Raw genomic sequence first — 16,034 nt, forward strand, 5'->3', positions numbered from 1 at the left:
TGCTACAGTCTCGTCTCCAAAGTTCTCCTATCAAAATAGGAATGTGGAAGATTAACACATTTAATTAATAGACAAGATATTCATTTGTTCCTAAGGCCATCTACTCAAAAGGGAGATAAGCATTTTACAAGATATAATTCTAATTATGGGATGAGTTTTAGTGGTATTTCTCTATAATGTATATAAGCATGGTGTGACAATTTGAGATGGTATTATTCCATAAAGCAATTCCATAAGGATGTGTTATGAATGAATCAAACAGTGTCTTTCTCTTCGTCTCTCAGTCACACATGTAATGCATATACATAAGGTCAGACATACCTTGTTATAATACACAAGAGTACCTACGCTTGCACTCGTACACACACTCATAGAATGCTATTGACCCAAACTCAGTAGGGTGGGTGAGTTTTCCTACCCCTGCTGATAAATCTTTACTGATTTATCCATGCCATTGTCCCCAGTAGCTGTGATTACCTTTCTCTGTACCGTGTTTCCTTCTTCTCTCTTCGTATAGAGATCCTTTCCTTCCTAAAGCCCAGATCAAATCCCACCTTTTCCACAAAGCCTGCCCTGATTAGTCCAGCTCACTTTGTTTTCTACCTTGTTTCTATTCATATAGGATTCATGGTCAGTAACGTAGAATCTGAGATTACAGTTATTATCTAATTGCCTTGGGTGAATTATGTTGCCCCAGTAAGACTAGGGACCTTTGAGGAACCCTGATGAGACGTATCCAACTGTGCCTCAAATAGTGTAGGTTTTCAAAAATTTTAGTTGCTTCCAATGTGAAATATTAAAATCTTTTGTATTCTTCATAAACATGTAATACAATATTGGAGCAGTAATTGACATCAGTAAATTTCTTTGTGTAACGCATATATAGGTAAACACAATAGCCTGTGTTAAAATAGCAGGTTTTACAAAATCAAAGCATATTTAGCATGAGATAATTGTTTTTTCGTAGAACAGGAAGTTTTTCATCAATGTAGTTTTCATGAAGTTACATGTGCAGGAGTAGCCTTTGGGGCTGTTTAGAAAAAAAATTTGTTTCTGAGGAGCTCTTAGAAAGTTGGCTTGAAGTCAACATCACTTCTGGGTTATCCTCAGCAGGCAGAAACTGATGAATGCAAAGGGCTGGATGCCACAAGGGGCTGGGAAGCCGAGTGTAAAGGATAGCATGTGGATTTCTGCCTTAATGTGAAGACTGTCTTCCTCAGTGGCTCGAGTAGTGCCTGGCCCCAGTAGGTACTCAGTAAATATTCATTGGATTAATTTAGATATACTTTATGAATACTGATGTCAAGCAAGTTTTGTGATTTCTTAGTCTGTTGATCACAAATATTCATGCCAGACAGTATTTCTGGAAGGAATTACATCAGCATAATGCAAAGCCCAAGACAGTCTTTGGATAACCAGCTGGCTACATTTTTGGTGTTAAGTACTGACATGCCCTATAGATTATTTTAGGGGGCCAAATGATTTACTTTCCCAGTTTCAATACCAGTTAGGAACTTGATTAAAATGTGCCAGAATCAGGACCTGTTTCTCCCTATCAGTTGGTGATTCCTGTTTATTGCTTACATAATTTACCATTTTGCCTAGAGAAAAGACTTCGAATGCGGGGAAGCTTGTAACAGGTGTAGTGTATGTTCTTGTTTTTCCTAGTAGCAGATGGTGCTGAAAGAAGATCATCTCTGTGGGACCATTACAGGATAATGCAGAGGAATAAATAAGCACAATGATAGGTCTCAGCAAAGGTAGCCTGGTCTCAGGGCTGGTCCCACATTTGGAAATGGTACAAGTACTATGAGCAGGTTTATCTATAATCTCAGAAAGGCTTATTTAAAACTCTAGCTCTTTCCTTTTTATTTTCCTTTGTATAACATTTCCTCCCACAAATCAAACCACCCTGCTTCTCACTTGAATTACAGGTAGTGTATTAAAAAAGATCTAAATAAAGTGAAGTTCTTTGAACAGTGCTTTTTACTGCAAGGGAAGAGGTGATTTGCCTTGGAGTTCCTTCCCAGCTCCCAACAACTTCTGTTTGTATTTTAATGGATTTGATGGGACCTGGTCTTTGATCTTGGCCTCTTAAAAACCAAAGGAGCAAAGGAAGGTTAATTCCAGCAATTCTGTCATAATGCACCTCTGCTATTCTGCATGATGGACACTGCACTAATATAATTTAGCCTGGTAGTGGACTGAGGATATAATTATTTTCTCTTGTACAAACATAATTTTCATCTTTCCTGGAAAAAAACAAGCCCCCTTAATATAAAAAAAAAAAATATATATATAATATGTATATGTATATGTATACACACACATATGTATTTTCAGCAGATACACTCTTATATTTCTCATATTTAAAAACATTTAAATTTGACAATGCCAGGGCAGTATTTCAGCAGGACCTAGGCTCATCTTTTCCCTCTCCTTGTTTAAATTTTATTCCTTAATATCCCAGCCTCAGCAGTATTTGAAGAATATTGTTCCCTTGGCCTGATGCAATTTTTTCCACATGATGTATTCTTAGCCTGTCCCTTATCTTCCCTTCACTTGCTGACACTACTGTTTAGTCCATTTGGGGCTAAAATGCACTGAAAGCAAATATGTACTATTTTAACATCCTGCCTGATTCTTAGCAAGAGATTAGCAAGAGATTCTCTCTAACAGGTTGGTTAAATGGCCTTCACTCCTTTTAAGAAAAAAGAGCAAAGGATTCTGTTATGTCTTTGAAAAACAGAAGTGGTGCACAGATACAAGCTTATCAAAAATAATAACATCTCCCAAAGCATCTGAGTGTGTCTATGTGTGTAGCATGCATGTAGGTTTATACATATAATCGTGTATCCACAACTAGAGTCATCTTTCTTATTTCTCAGCAGCATAATTATTGATGCTTTCTGAAATCTCATTATGCATCTAGGTCTAAGACCTACTGAAATGCTTCCTTTCCTATATTAAAAAAATCATGTTTAATGTAAGTATTTAAAATGTGGCCTTTGTATGGCTAACGTCTACATGAATACAGGCATTTGAAGTATGGTTAGCCTCTGCAGTGCAAATATCTGTGGGCCAGAGTGGGTTAATTTTTGATTGCCTTTTCTACCTGCATCCTCGGAACTGAAAGAAGCATGCACGAGAAAGAACAAAAACAGACCGTCTTTGTGATATCACATGCATCTGCCTCTAAATTTTAGTATAGAACATAAATGGCAATAAGAATTGAAAGAGAAAACAAGAGAGAGATTGCTCTTGAACTGGAATTATTCCATTTTAAAGCTCTAAATTAATTATCTCTTCAGTTTTTGTGATTTCTCAAACATGGAGTTCATGTATATGAGTGGTGATGGGATGTGCAGGGCAAGAGAGGACTCATAAAAATTGGATATAGCTGAAGAAATCCTTTGTCATCCGCCTACCCCCCGACTCCCATTTGGCTAAACTGCCAAATAGTAACAATGACTAGGATATAAACAAAGTTAAGAGAATGATCTTTTTTGGTCAAGGCCTTGTGCTTAATAGTAATGAACACATAGAGAAGGGAAAAATAATTGTAAGGCTGATCATGTAGACTAAGCTTGTTAAATGAAAACAATACATTCTACAACTGAGAATCACACAAAAGAAAATCTCTGCTTTAGTTGGACAACTTAATATGAATTCCTTTTAGTGTTTACCACATTTAATTAGCCTTAGCTCCATTTCATAGGCAATATTTAATTATTAGTATTTTTTATTTACCTTTTTAAAATATTATCATCTTACCTCGAGTGCAATTATCCATGCCAGTCTAGTAGGAATAAATTTGCTCACGAGTTACTGCAAGATAAACACTGCTTAGAAACCATAACTTGTCTATTGTATTTGTCTAGTTAATAAAGGGAGGCATTTTATTTTCCCCCCGTGACCACTTGTACTTTGTTCAGTAATTAAGGAAGTAAGCTCCTACATTTCAGCCTTTCTATAACCTCTTCAGGTCTGTCTGGGATGCCAGAGCCGGTTGTATTCCGGTGTTGGGTAGTTATGGAAAAGCCTGGGATGAAACCGGAGAGGATTCTAATAGTAACACCTTAAATTAGTATCAATAATTTGATCAATATAAAATATATCAAATACGTTCTGCCTGAGAATAATCTGCAAGCTCCTTTTCAGCCTGTATGTTTCAGAGTTTTCAGAAATAGCTCTTCAGCTGCAATGGAATGCTTTAAAAAATACGTGTCATCTCTGTATATTTTTATGTGTACACTTGCTCATAGGAGAAGCTGCATTTTTGCTGTCAGATGAGGGTTTGAATCCTGGCTCTACCACTAATTAGTTGCATGATCTTGGGCAAATTACTTAGCCTCTTTAAGATTTTGCTTTCTCATCTATAGAATGAAAATAGCAATATTGCTTACTTCATAGTATTAATGTGAGGATGAAATGAGGCAATGTATAAGAGGCATTATATGGCGCTAAGTACATAATAAGAATTCAATAAATATTTTAATTATTTATTGTTAAAGTATATTTATATATAGACTGTGTGTTGGGTTATAAAGTTGTGATGCTGATTTTTGGATGAAGTTCATGAAATCATTCTGCTCACTTTCTTTTTCATTTATCAGTACAAAGCACAGTTACAAGCAATGCTCATGAAGTACACTTTCTTGTTTTGTTCTAATCATGCTTCAAGTCTCCACCCAGATGTTTCCTCTTCATGGAAGCTTCTCCTCACTCCACTCCATCCAGCTGGACCCTTTTATTCTGTGTGGCACAGCACCCATCTCCACGAAGGCTTGGTCATTATATGTGCATTATAATCATTGCTTTCCATGTCTTCTTCTCCAGAAGGTGAACTTCGTGTCCTGTTTATCTTGGCAGTCACACTGCCTTCTGCACATGTGGTCATAGCAAGAGATCAGTAAAGGTTTCTTCAATAAATAAATGAAATAGAAAACACTGTTGTTTACATATGTAAACAAATAGTGATCTTTTTTCAATGATGTCCTTCCTTATATTATTTTCCCCTTATATTACCTTTAACCATGTTTTTGGTTTTTATTCAAGTCATCTTCAGAACTTGTGATACATCATGCAGCATTTAGGAAAATTTCATGTCATTTTACTTAATCCCGCAGGATCCCGTGATGTAGCTACTTAGCTGGGTGGGGAAGCAACCTGTTCTGAAACCATTACATTTTTAACTGTTTTATGTATGTTGACTTGCCAGTTGTTAAGGCTAAAATGAAAAGAGACTAGAGGAAGTGACATGAAAGTGAAATTGTCATCCAGGGACAGCATTGTTTATGGAGTCTGACTGCTGCTTACCAGTAGCACAGGTGCCAAAACTCCAAATCTGACCCATGAACAGATTTGCTACCTCAGGGCAAAATCCAGCTATATCCCTTCCTGGCTCTAGGGCTAGGTTTGGTTAGTTTGCTTATCAACATCTAAGGCTCTGAGTGATAGTGTACTTGCTCAGGATTGCACACGCAGCATGGGATGCTTGTGATTCAAGCCAAGGCTTTTCTGACTCTAGTCAGAATGCAAGCTTTCTTTGCATAACATATTCAAGGTTGGAGTTACCACTTCATTTGCTGGTGGGGTCAGTTTGACCACCCCCTGCGTGCCTGACTGGCCACTGTCTGAAGAACCCATATAATGCTGATGCGTCACCAAGCCTGACCCCAGGCGACACAGCCCTGCAGAGAGAAGCTCTACTATCTTGAGTTGGAAGGTCAGCAGGGGGCAGAAGCAGGGTTGGGTAAAGGGGCAGCAGTTGCAGAGCTGCCAGAGGTGCTGACCTAAAAAGGGGCAAACGTGTCTGGAATAAATTAGCAAAATATAATATTTTCTCTCTTGTCAAAATACACAATAAACCCTGTGTGTGTTTATTTGTGTATACATATATATGTGTGTGTTTATCATGATCTATCTTCTCAGATGCATATACAATAACAGTGACTTAAAGTCTACAGACTTAAAAATTCTGAAACTAAAAAGGCACGCTTAATGCCATTTACCAGGAATCAGAGTTCTATGTTATTATCTAAATTTCAAACCCTTAAATATATATCCTTAGAAGTTTCCTAGTTTTCACCTTCCAAACAAATTTAAAAAGTGGAGAGAGAACAAGTATTACACAAAAGTGGGAAATGTTTCCCGCCCCACCTCTGTTTTTTCCTAGCTATTGTCTGCTTTGGCTGTGGTAGTAAATTAGTAAGTAAATATATTTCTTTATATAATTTTATTAATTTAAATGAGTTTCTCCTGCTTCCACCAAACAACTAAATAATTGGCCGCTTGGCACTTTATCCCTGGCACGTATGCTTTTCGTGGTGTTGAATGTGGCCGGTGTTAAGCCTTCAGGATCAGGTTGATAACTTTTGTCAACACTATGGGCACACTACATCTTCTGCTCCTCTACCCCTCCCCCCCCCCATGCTCTATCGTACCCTGCTCCCTTTTCTGATCCTTAATTTCTTATGAGCAACTCTACCCTTGTCTGATTGGGAGGGTTCCATCACAGGCACAAAGACATGGGAACACCCTGTGTCACTATGATGTCCCTGTATACACTTGGACTTCTTTGGTACTGTTATTTTATCAAATTCTGCATATACCTTCAAACTTAATAAGATATATGCTTTTCTTCTGGCCAGAATATTGAAGCTTATTCCTTAGCCTAGAGGCTGTCATACAGAGTGAAGTAAGTCAGAAAGAGAAAAACAAATCCCGTATGCTAACACATATGTATGGAATCTAAAAAAAAAAAAAATAGTGGAATCTAAAACAACAAAAAAAGTGGTTCTGAGGAACCTAGGGGCAGGACAGGAATAAAGACGCAGACGTAGAGAATGGCCTTGAGGACACGGGGAGGGGGAAGGGTAAGCTGGGATGAAGTGAGAGAATGGCATGGACTTATATACACTACCAAATGTAAAATAGATAGCTAGTGGGAAGCAGGCGCATAGCACAGGGAGATCAGCTCGGTGCTTTGTGTCCACCTAGAGGGGTGGGATAGGGAGGGTGGGAGGGAGATGCAAGAGGGAGGACATATGGGGATATATGTATGCATATGGCTGATTCACTTTGTTATACAGCAGAAGCTAACACACCATTGTAAAGCACTTATACTCCAATGAAGATGTTAAAAGAACAAAACAAAACAAAAAACTTACATTCCACCTACAAGTAATTAAACATAGAACATTTTATCTTCACAAAGGACCTGAAGGGTCTTTCCCCCAGTATAAATGTCAGCATGCTATTGATGCTGAAGTCTGTGGAAAACCTAGCATCTTATAAAATGTGGCCCAAATTAGGTCATTACTTGAGCCCTCTCTGTTCCAAATAATATATGAAACCAAGAAAAAGGAATTATTTGTTTTAACCATAGGTAAGCCTTTAATGTGTGTACACATGGATTTGAAAGATTAACCTCTCTGAAAGTTAAAAAACAAACAAAAAAAACCCCTAAGGGTAACTGATGAGATATCTCAACTACAGGGAGAAAAAAAAAATGCTTAAGGATAGATTTTATGTAATTTATATAACTTTGATTATTTGTACTTTAGATTTCCTTAACTAACTCACTAAGAACAGTTGAAAACACCCTCTCTTTTCCAGAGAAAATTTCTTAGTTTGTGGAAGGGCTTGATCTCTAACATATTGTAGGTGACACTTTGTGTGACAGCAAAAATATGTGAAACTCTTTATTCGTACACTATATTTTGAAAAATAGTTGTAAATAAGGAATGATGATTCCTCAGCTGCTGTTTTACTTTTATAGAGATAATATTAATGGCTATCATATTAAGAGCTAAAGTGCAATACTCTGCGCTTAGCAATAAGGTTACCTTTTTGCTTTTATTTAGTACGCCCTCATTTAACATTCAGTCACCTCTGTTATGGACTAGGCACAGGGAACACAAAGATGACTGAGGCATGGCCCATATGCTCAAATTGCTTATGAATCCAGTACAGGAAGGAAGAAAAATACCCAAATAACTACAACACGAGGCAGAGCTTCATAAGCACACTAGGAGAGTTACTGGGTTGTGGGCACGTTTGGAGCTCTGAGAGACCTTATATGTTTGGGAGGATTTGGGAAGGTTTCTTGGAGACGATGAACTTAGAACTAGGTCACAAAATATAGGTAGAACCTTGCCAGAGGCAGAAGGACAGAAAGAGATGGGAAGGTATGTCATGCAGAGGAAATGGTAGGGACCAGTTGTGGAAAGGACACTTTGTGGGGTAGTGTCTGAAGCCCCAGGACATGTGCATTTGGCTAGAGTAAGAGAGGCACAGGAGAAGACTGGGAGAAATGTCTGAAATTATAGGTTGTTCCTGATCATGAAGGAACTTGACATCATGGTTAAGGAGTTTGGAATTTGTTCTGAGGGTATAATCACAAGAAGTGGCTACTCAGAAGAGGGGCAGGATTGGCCATGCCTCAGGGTAGTTCCTCTGGTAGTGTGTGCAGCTCTCCCATTGATGTTGGGATAAAGTCACAAATCCTTAATATAGTCTATGAGCCCCTGAGTTATCTAGCCCCTCTTCTGCCTCTCCAGCCTGCTCTCTCCAGGCCCGCACCAGGCCCACTCGGGTTCTTTTAGCCTGGGGGTGTGGTAAGCAAGCTGCTTCTTGCTTCTCCCACATCCCCTCCGTAACCAGTTAGTACTCACCTCTTCTTTCACAGCTTAGCTAAATGTCACATCCTCAGGGAAAACATCCCTGACCACCAAGCATCTTCCCTTTTTCTTTCTATTTATCACCTTATCTCATTAGTGGAATTAATAGTTACTGTGTCTCTCTGCCTGTTACAGATGAGAAATTCAAGCTCAGAGACGTTTTCTTCCCCTCCTCCCAACAGAAGAACAAAGAAGGAGGAGAACAAACTAGGGCTCTGAGAAGTATTTACCCCAGAATAAATAAAGAGAAACATTTCCTATACTTAGTTGATTTTATGCAATGACTTCCTGCTTGTAGTCCTTGAATTAGAAAATATCAATTTGTCCTCTTCCGTAGTGACTAACCGTTACGGGGCTTTATAATTTTCATATCCACATGAATGTGATCTTTGTATCTCACTTGACCTCATAACAATCCTGGGAAGTGTGCAGAGCCGGTGTTACCCAGTTTTACAGATAGTGCAGTCCAGGGCAGAGAGGTGACTGGCCCAAGGGCATGGCTATTAAATGACAAACTCGGACTTTATCCCCTTCAACTTTGAATTCTGGTCTTTTTGATGGAGTCATTTTTTTCCTCTGAAATAGACTATTACGAAGAGATATTAATATAAGTGCAAAAAATGCTGTGTAATGTGTAGCATAAATATCCAGTATTCAATTAACGTATGGAGAAATGGCGGGAGAGCAGGGAGCTCACTAAAAGAACGGAATGGAGTCAGATTAGGGCATTGATGCACTTCCAACTTGTTAGAGAGCATTTCTTTAAGTCAATTTGAAAAATTGGCTAGGAAAAAGTATTTAAATCCTGCCTAAATGACCTCAATTTCTATTCCAATAAATTACTGGTCTTTTTTGCAATTAGTCATTCAGCTTGTCAACCATATGAGCAGAGGATTTATTTTCTGTTTCAGGCAGTTCTGTTGAGCAGATGGGCAGGCTGCCATGTTAGACCCTGGCTGTGCTTCCAGGTAATAGGGGTGGGGGTGCCGGTGGAGGGGAGGGACACAGAACCTGGGATTATCATCTGGAGAAATTTTCTTATTGTTCAGTCGGCTCTGAGATGATATTCAGGCTTTGTTCTAAAATCTCATTTTAGATGTGTGATTTGGAAGTTGAGAGACTTTTTCCTATTGTTGTGTCTGGCTCAAGGCCAGCTGGGCAGAGGGGAAACCAGAATGTGTGCAGGTTTAGTCCTAGAAAGCATTGAGGGAGTGTTGCTTAGTTCATCATCTGCAAGGCGGGATCTTGAGCAGCAGCCAGATTTAATTACTTGGAGGTCCCTGGAAGGTGCTGTGATCTGAAGCAGGAGGGGAGCTGCAGATCAGAGCCTGGGGAAACAGAAACAGAAGACCGAAATGTAGGAAGAAGTGGACACGGAGTGATGACTGATCCTGCCAGAGGATGTTGCTCTTGCCCAGGATTAAGTCACTGGATTGTTGCAGACATATGCCTTCCTGCCCACTGGGCAAGTGTCTATGGGCAACACAGTCAAGGTTTCAATTTGGCCTTTTATTTATTTAGATTTTTTTTAAGGTTTTTTTTTTTTTTTGATGTGGACCATTTTTAAAGTCTTTATTGAATTTGTTACAGTATTGCTTCTGTTGTTTTTATGTCTTGGTTTTTTGGCGGCGAGGCATGTGGCATCTTAGCTCCCCAACCAGGGATTGAACCCGCACCCCTTGCACTGGAAGGCGAAGTCTTAACCACTGGACTGCCAGGCCGCCTGGCTTTTCCTTTTAGATTAATGCAGTAACCTCCTAACAGGTCTCCCTGTTTCTACCCTTGCTTTGCTTCAGGAATATCTCAATATGACAGAGTGATTTTGTTAAAATATAAGTCATATCCTATTGTTTCTTTGTTCAAAACCCTTAGGTGACTTCCCTTTTTACTTAGAGTAAAAGCCAAAGTCCTTAAGACATTTACCCTCCTGGTGCTTACTTACAGGATCTTATCATCCATTGTTGCTCTTACCTCACTCACCGGATCTGACCCTACTGGCATCTTTGCAGCTACTCAGATGCACCAGACATATTCCCACTCCAGGGCCTTTGCACTTGCTCTTCTCTGTTCTTAGATCCTCTTCTGCCCTGCATGAGTCTCTTCTTTATTACCTTCAAACCTTTGTCAGCAATTGCCTTATCAGAGAGTCCTTTCCCAACTACCTTTTTAAAAGTGCACTTCTTGCCTCACCATCTTCCTTCCATGCTTTATTTTTCTAACATACCATATCCTTTACTTAATGAGTTTATTGTCTTGCTCCTCCCTAATATAAAGTTCCATTAGGGAAGGGATTTTTTTCTGTTTTTAAAAGTTTTAATTTGTTAACTCTTGTATCCCCAGTGCCTAGAACTATGCCAGACATATAGTAGGCATTCAGTTACTATTCAATAAATAAATAACCTTATGTTGGGCTGGGTTCTCTATTTTTTTTTTCATCCATCCAGCCACCCATCCAATCATTTATGACCCAGTCACTCATCACTTCCTCTGATACTGCTTTCCCCTCTGTTCATTATTCTCCAATTTCACTTACTTTCTCTTTGCTTCCTAATCAGTCCAAATTGGTTCCCTTCTGAAAGCCTTTGCACTTGCTCTTCCTTTTACCTGGAAAGCTTTTCCTCCAGATCATCTCATGTCACTCAGATCTCAGCTCAAATGTCACCTCCTTAGAGAAGTCTTTGCTGACCACCCTGCCTAAATCCTCCCCTGTCCCCCATCCCAATAACTCCATTCACTGTCTTGTTACCCTATTTTGGTATTATGTTTGGGATTAAATATGACCATTTAAAATTATCTTGTTTATATATTTGTTTGTTTGTTTACTCTTTCTGTCTTGCCTCCTGGTAGAATGTAAGTTCCATTAGAGCAAAGATCCTGCTGGTTTTGTTTCCCATTGTATACCCAGTATCTAGACCAAAGCCTGGAGCATGTTGGATGCTGAATAAATATTTGTTGGTTGTATGATTAAGATTACATTTCCTGGAGTTAAAACTATCTGTATTGAAATCCCAGCTTCACCACTGACTATCCCTATGGCTTGGGGACAGTGTTTGACTTTCCTATGCCTAAGTTTCTTATCTGTATATGGGTATGGTAATAGTAAATCTCTCATGTGATTATTGTGGGGATCAGTGATAATGATAATTATAATAATAATAATAGTGATAGCTACCATTATTGGTCAGTTACTGTAGACCAAGCACTGTTTTAAACTCTACCTATATTTAATTATTTAATCCTCCTCATAACTCTATGAAGTGGGCACTATTTTAATTCCCATATTTCACATGACTCAAGTTTTAGAAAGGCAAATAACATGTAGTTACAAATAGGTGGAAAAGGGATTGAAGCCAAGCAAGTTTGGCTCAGATCCTGTGCTTTTACATGTGCTCGGGACATAGTAATCATTCAGTAAATGTCAGCCATTATTATTATTAACTACACATTTGTAAATGAATACACAGTAAATCCTATTATTTTCCCAAAGATATCAGCTGCAAAACTGGCAGCTTCATATTAAATTCCAGTAAAAGCAAGAGGAAATTCACACTGATGTTAGACTGTAACTCAAAAATACAAATCCTTTTGTTACATAGGGAGTAATCAAAATACATAAAAAGGAATATATTTTATTTAATTTGAGCATTAAATTTATTGAAGATATAACATGTGCTATATTATACTGGCAACTGACATCTGTTAAAACAAGCTTCCAGAATGTCAGTTTGGCTTAGGTAATTTTGTGAAAGAGGTTCAATATCTGTGTTCTGGATAATTCCCCAAAGAAAATATCTTGGCAAACCACAACATACAGGCTTTCAAACTTGCTTTTGAATAGTTAAAACTGAGCTCCAAGTCTTCAAATGTCAAAGGAATACTGTGGGGTTTTTTTGTTTGTTTTCTACTTTGTAATTTTCATTATGGACATTTGTATACATGTCAATATTTACTAAGCTGCAATAATTTTTGAGAACAGGTATTATATGTTTTTATTTTTTCACACTATATTTATGCCAGCACCTTGCATTTTTTGTAGGGAGTTAAAAACTTTTACCACTCATAGATAACCATTGTTAACTTGTGCATATTTTGATTTTATATTTCATATTCAGGGAAACTTTTTCCTGGAGTTAGATGATGACATTGAGTGATTAAGTGTATATACACGTCAACTCTGGTTTATAGGAGATACAGCATCTCTGTTCAAATGGAAGATTTGTGTTTAGACCTTCTGTAAGGGTAGTGGGTGCACCCAGTGGAGGCATTTAGATAATAATAGGATTTCAGAGCTGGAAAGAACATTGGGACCCTATAATCTAATTTCTTCCTTTTATAGATGTGGAAACTGAAAACCAGGGAGAATAAGTGACTTGTCTAAAAGAACACAGCTAGTTAGTACTAGAACTAGAGCTAGGACACAGGTGTTCTAATTCCTGTTTTAATGCATTGTCAGAGGGAAGAAATAATATGCTCCAGGAATTTTGCTTTCCTATTGTAGACAGTTACCCACCATTTTGCCACTCTTAGACAACCATTGTTAATTTATGGATGTTTGGTTTTTGTGTTTCATGTAGTATATGTGTGTACATGTATGTGTGTATAAAATATACAATTGTATATAGTATAGTTTATATCTAAACGTATATTACATATTAATATATATCAATACAGGCCTTTATTATTATATGTAATAAATAACATATTCTATAGTTTTATATACATATAATTAACATTTTCTTATTTGGGATCATATGAAACTTTTTTTTTCTTCAGAAAATAAGCCTTTATTTGACACTTCTCTTACACAGCAGGAGTTGAGCAGGATTGCTTCTCCTCTTGCTTTATGTGAAGAAGTTCAGCCTCAAGATCACCTGCAGACTTGATGGTTTGGTGACAGTTGCTGCATTGTTTCACCTGAACTATGAAACATTATTTTAAAATTTAAAAATGTGTTGGAGAATGTTCTCTCTTTTCTTATCCTTGAATTTTTTTAACTTTAGAATTACTTCACTATTTGGTAAAACTCACTTTGTCTGGGCATAATGATTTTGGGGATTAAATTTAATTCATTTAAACTATGAATTCACTTTCTTACGAGTAGAGGTTTACTTAGTATTTCTGTTTCTTCTTCTTCTTTTTTTTTTGGCGGCATGCGGGCCTCTCACTGTTGTGGCCTCTCCCGTTGCGGAGCACAGGCTCCGGACGCGCAGGCTCAGTGGCCATGGCTCACGGGACCAGCTCACGGGCCCAGCCGCTCCGCGGCATGCGGGATCCTCCCGGACCGGGGCACGAACCCGTGTCCCCTGCATTGGCAGGCGGACTCTCAGCCACTGCGCCACCAGGGAAGCCCCTGTTTCTTCTTGAATCATTTTTGATATGTGATAGTTTCCAAATATATTGGCATAAATTTGTTCATAATATTCTAGAATTGAAATGTTTTGTCTTTAGTTTTGTCCCGTTTTCATTCTTAATATCTTTAAGTTTTTTGTCTTCTTTATCTTTACTTTTCAATCAAGCTTATCAGATGAAAGTCAGTATTATCAGATATTTCAAAGAACCAGCTCTGGTGGACACACACCTGTGCCACCCAGATCGTTCTCTTAGGATGTCCTTTTTGCCCCAGCTGCTGGAAGTGCTTTCACCTACAGGGAACCTAAACTACAGGGAACCACCTAGTCCAAGGCCACACCCTTATCATGGGGCAGCTCACATGCAAAGACTGACTGAGGCAGGAGTATAAAGGCCAGTTATTTTGGTCCAGTGGGACAATTTTAATGGGTGAGTTCAGCCTCAGAGCCCCCCATAGAGTCTGCTGAAGTTCTCTGGCTTGCATTGCAAACCATCTTCCCCCTCGGTTTCCTCTTCCTCTCTTCTAAAGGTGTTAATCCCAAGAACAAGTCCTAATAAACATCCTGAATGCTAAACTCTGTCTCAGAAACCCCTTGCTGAAGGACACAAACGTCAGCATTTGGTCCCAGGAGGAGGCCAAGAAACTGGCAATAAGATGGAGTTTTGGATTTGTATCATTCACTGCCCAGTTGGTAGTAGCGAGGATCTCATCACTTGGTGGCAGGAAGAACACAGACAGCGCCTGGCAAAAGGTGATGGTCCAGTCATGAAAACTTCCATTGGTGGTGATTTGGGATATTTTCTAGAAGCAGTGCCTTAACTAATGTGAAGCATTAGGCATTTGTAAACCATGATGGAAATAGTAAGTAAAAGGACAGTGGGATTAGATAGCTGTTTCTATGCTCTGTTCTAGGAAAAGATGATGAAAGACTGAAAATGAGTAGCAGGCAATTAAAAGCCAAATGTGAAAGACTGAGGGCCCCTTTGGGAGTCTTTAAATAGGACTGTATCTCTTGTAATGGGAGGGAGAGAGAGCTGAGGACCAGGGGCTCCATCAAAGAGTATTTGAGCTCCAAAGTGGTTAAACCTCTTACCAAGGCACGTCTGCTACACCAAGGTCAGGGCCCCAGGTGGGAAAGAATGAGTAAAGATAATAGAAAAAAGAGCAAGAACCACATTAAAGGATAGACTGAACAAACGGGTAGTCAATTGTAGGGAAAGTGTTATAGAGATGTAGCCAGTTAATCAGTCAAAGTATGTTAGTTTTGTGGCTTTGTGAGGTTTTTAATTTGTTGTGATTTCTTTTTTTTTGAATTTATAAGTTGTTGTGATTTCTTTTCTCCACCTAAGTAAATACTCACTTTGTACTAAAAAAAAAAGAGCAAGAGGCTGAACGTGTAATTTCATAGAACAGGAAACAAGAACTGCTCTTAAATCTGTGTAAAACTCACTAGTAATCAGAGAAATGCAAGTTAAAACCACAACTAGATGACATATTTTATATTTTAAATGGACGGCAGTTTGGAGACATAAAGAGACTTTAGTCTATAGCGATGCAAACAAATCAAAATGGACTATTATTCATTTCTGACTTCGAGCCCTTTGGCACAACTAGCATATGGATTTCTCATTGGTTCACTTCACAAGGTCCACTTGCTATTTATGTTGTTCTGCTCTCTCTTCTATGCTTTTTATTACCACCTACATTTCTGTTTGTTTCTAAGGCAGAGAATATTAGCATTCTCAATATATTTTTCCAACTCTTCCTCTCAAGGTCTATTCTTGTTTGGGCAAGCTTTATAGAACACTTTCCTCATCAGAAATACTTCTCTCCTTAAGAGAAAGCTGATATTAGCCACGCATTCATCAATATTAACTCAAATGTCACCTCTTTTGGTAAGTCTTCTCTTATCTTCCTAGGCAATTTATATCTCATTCCACTGTGTGCCCATAGCTTATAGCACTTACTACACCATAATTATTTTCTTTCGTTTTTGTCTT

The 16,034-nt window shown here is 38.4% G+C and overlaps 1 protein-coding gene across 15 annotated transcripts in view; it reads left to right on the plus strand.

Annotated features, from left to right (window-relative positions):
* The window catches only part of LOC307185908 (uncharacterized protein), a 390,038-nt gene that overhangs the window by 170,639 nt on the left and 203,365 nt on the right, over positions 1-16,034 (plus strand). For 10 of the 15 annotated variants that reach the window (XR_013828205.1, XR_013828206.1, XM_079920468.1 and 7 more), the window contains one exon: positions 14,563-14,785. The exons of 4 other annotated variants lie outside the window; for them this stretch is intronic. Coding sequence is in view for 8 of the 11 variants with exons in the window: in XM_079920468.1 (XP_079776594.1) it covers positions 14,563-14,569 (7 nt within the window). In the remaining 3 variants the exon portion in view is untranslated. Of the gene's footprint in view, positions 1-14,562; positions 15,069-16,034 lie in introns of those variants that run through there. One more of the 15 variants, XM_079920477.1, reaches the window with a different exon arrangement.

Source organism: Stenella coeruleoalba (assembly GCF_951394435.1).
Source record: "Stenella coeruleoalba genome assembly, chromosome: 4".
Taxonomy (NCBI): Eukaryota; Metazoa; Chordata; class Mammalia; order Artiodactyla; family Delphinidae; genus Stenella; species Stenella coeruleoalba.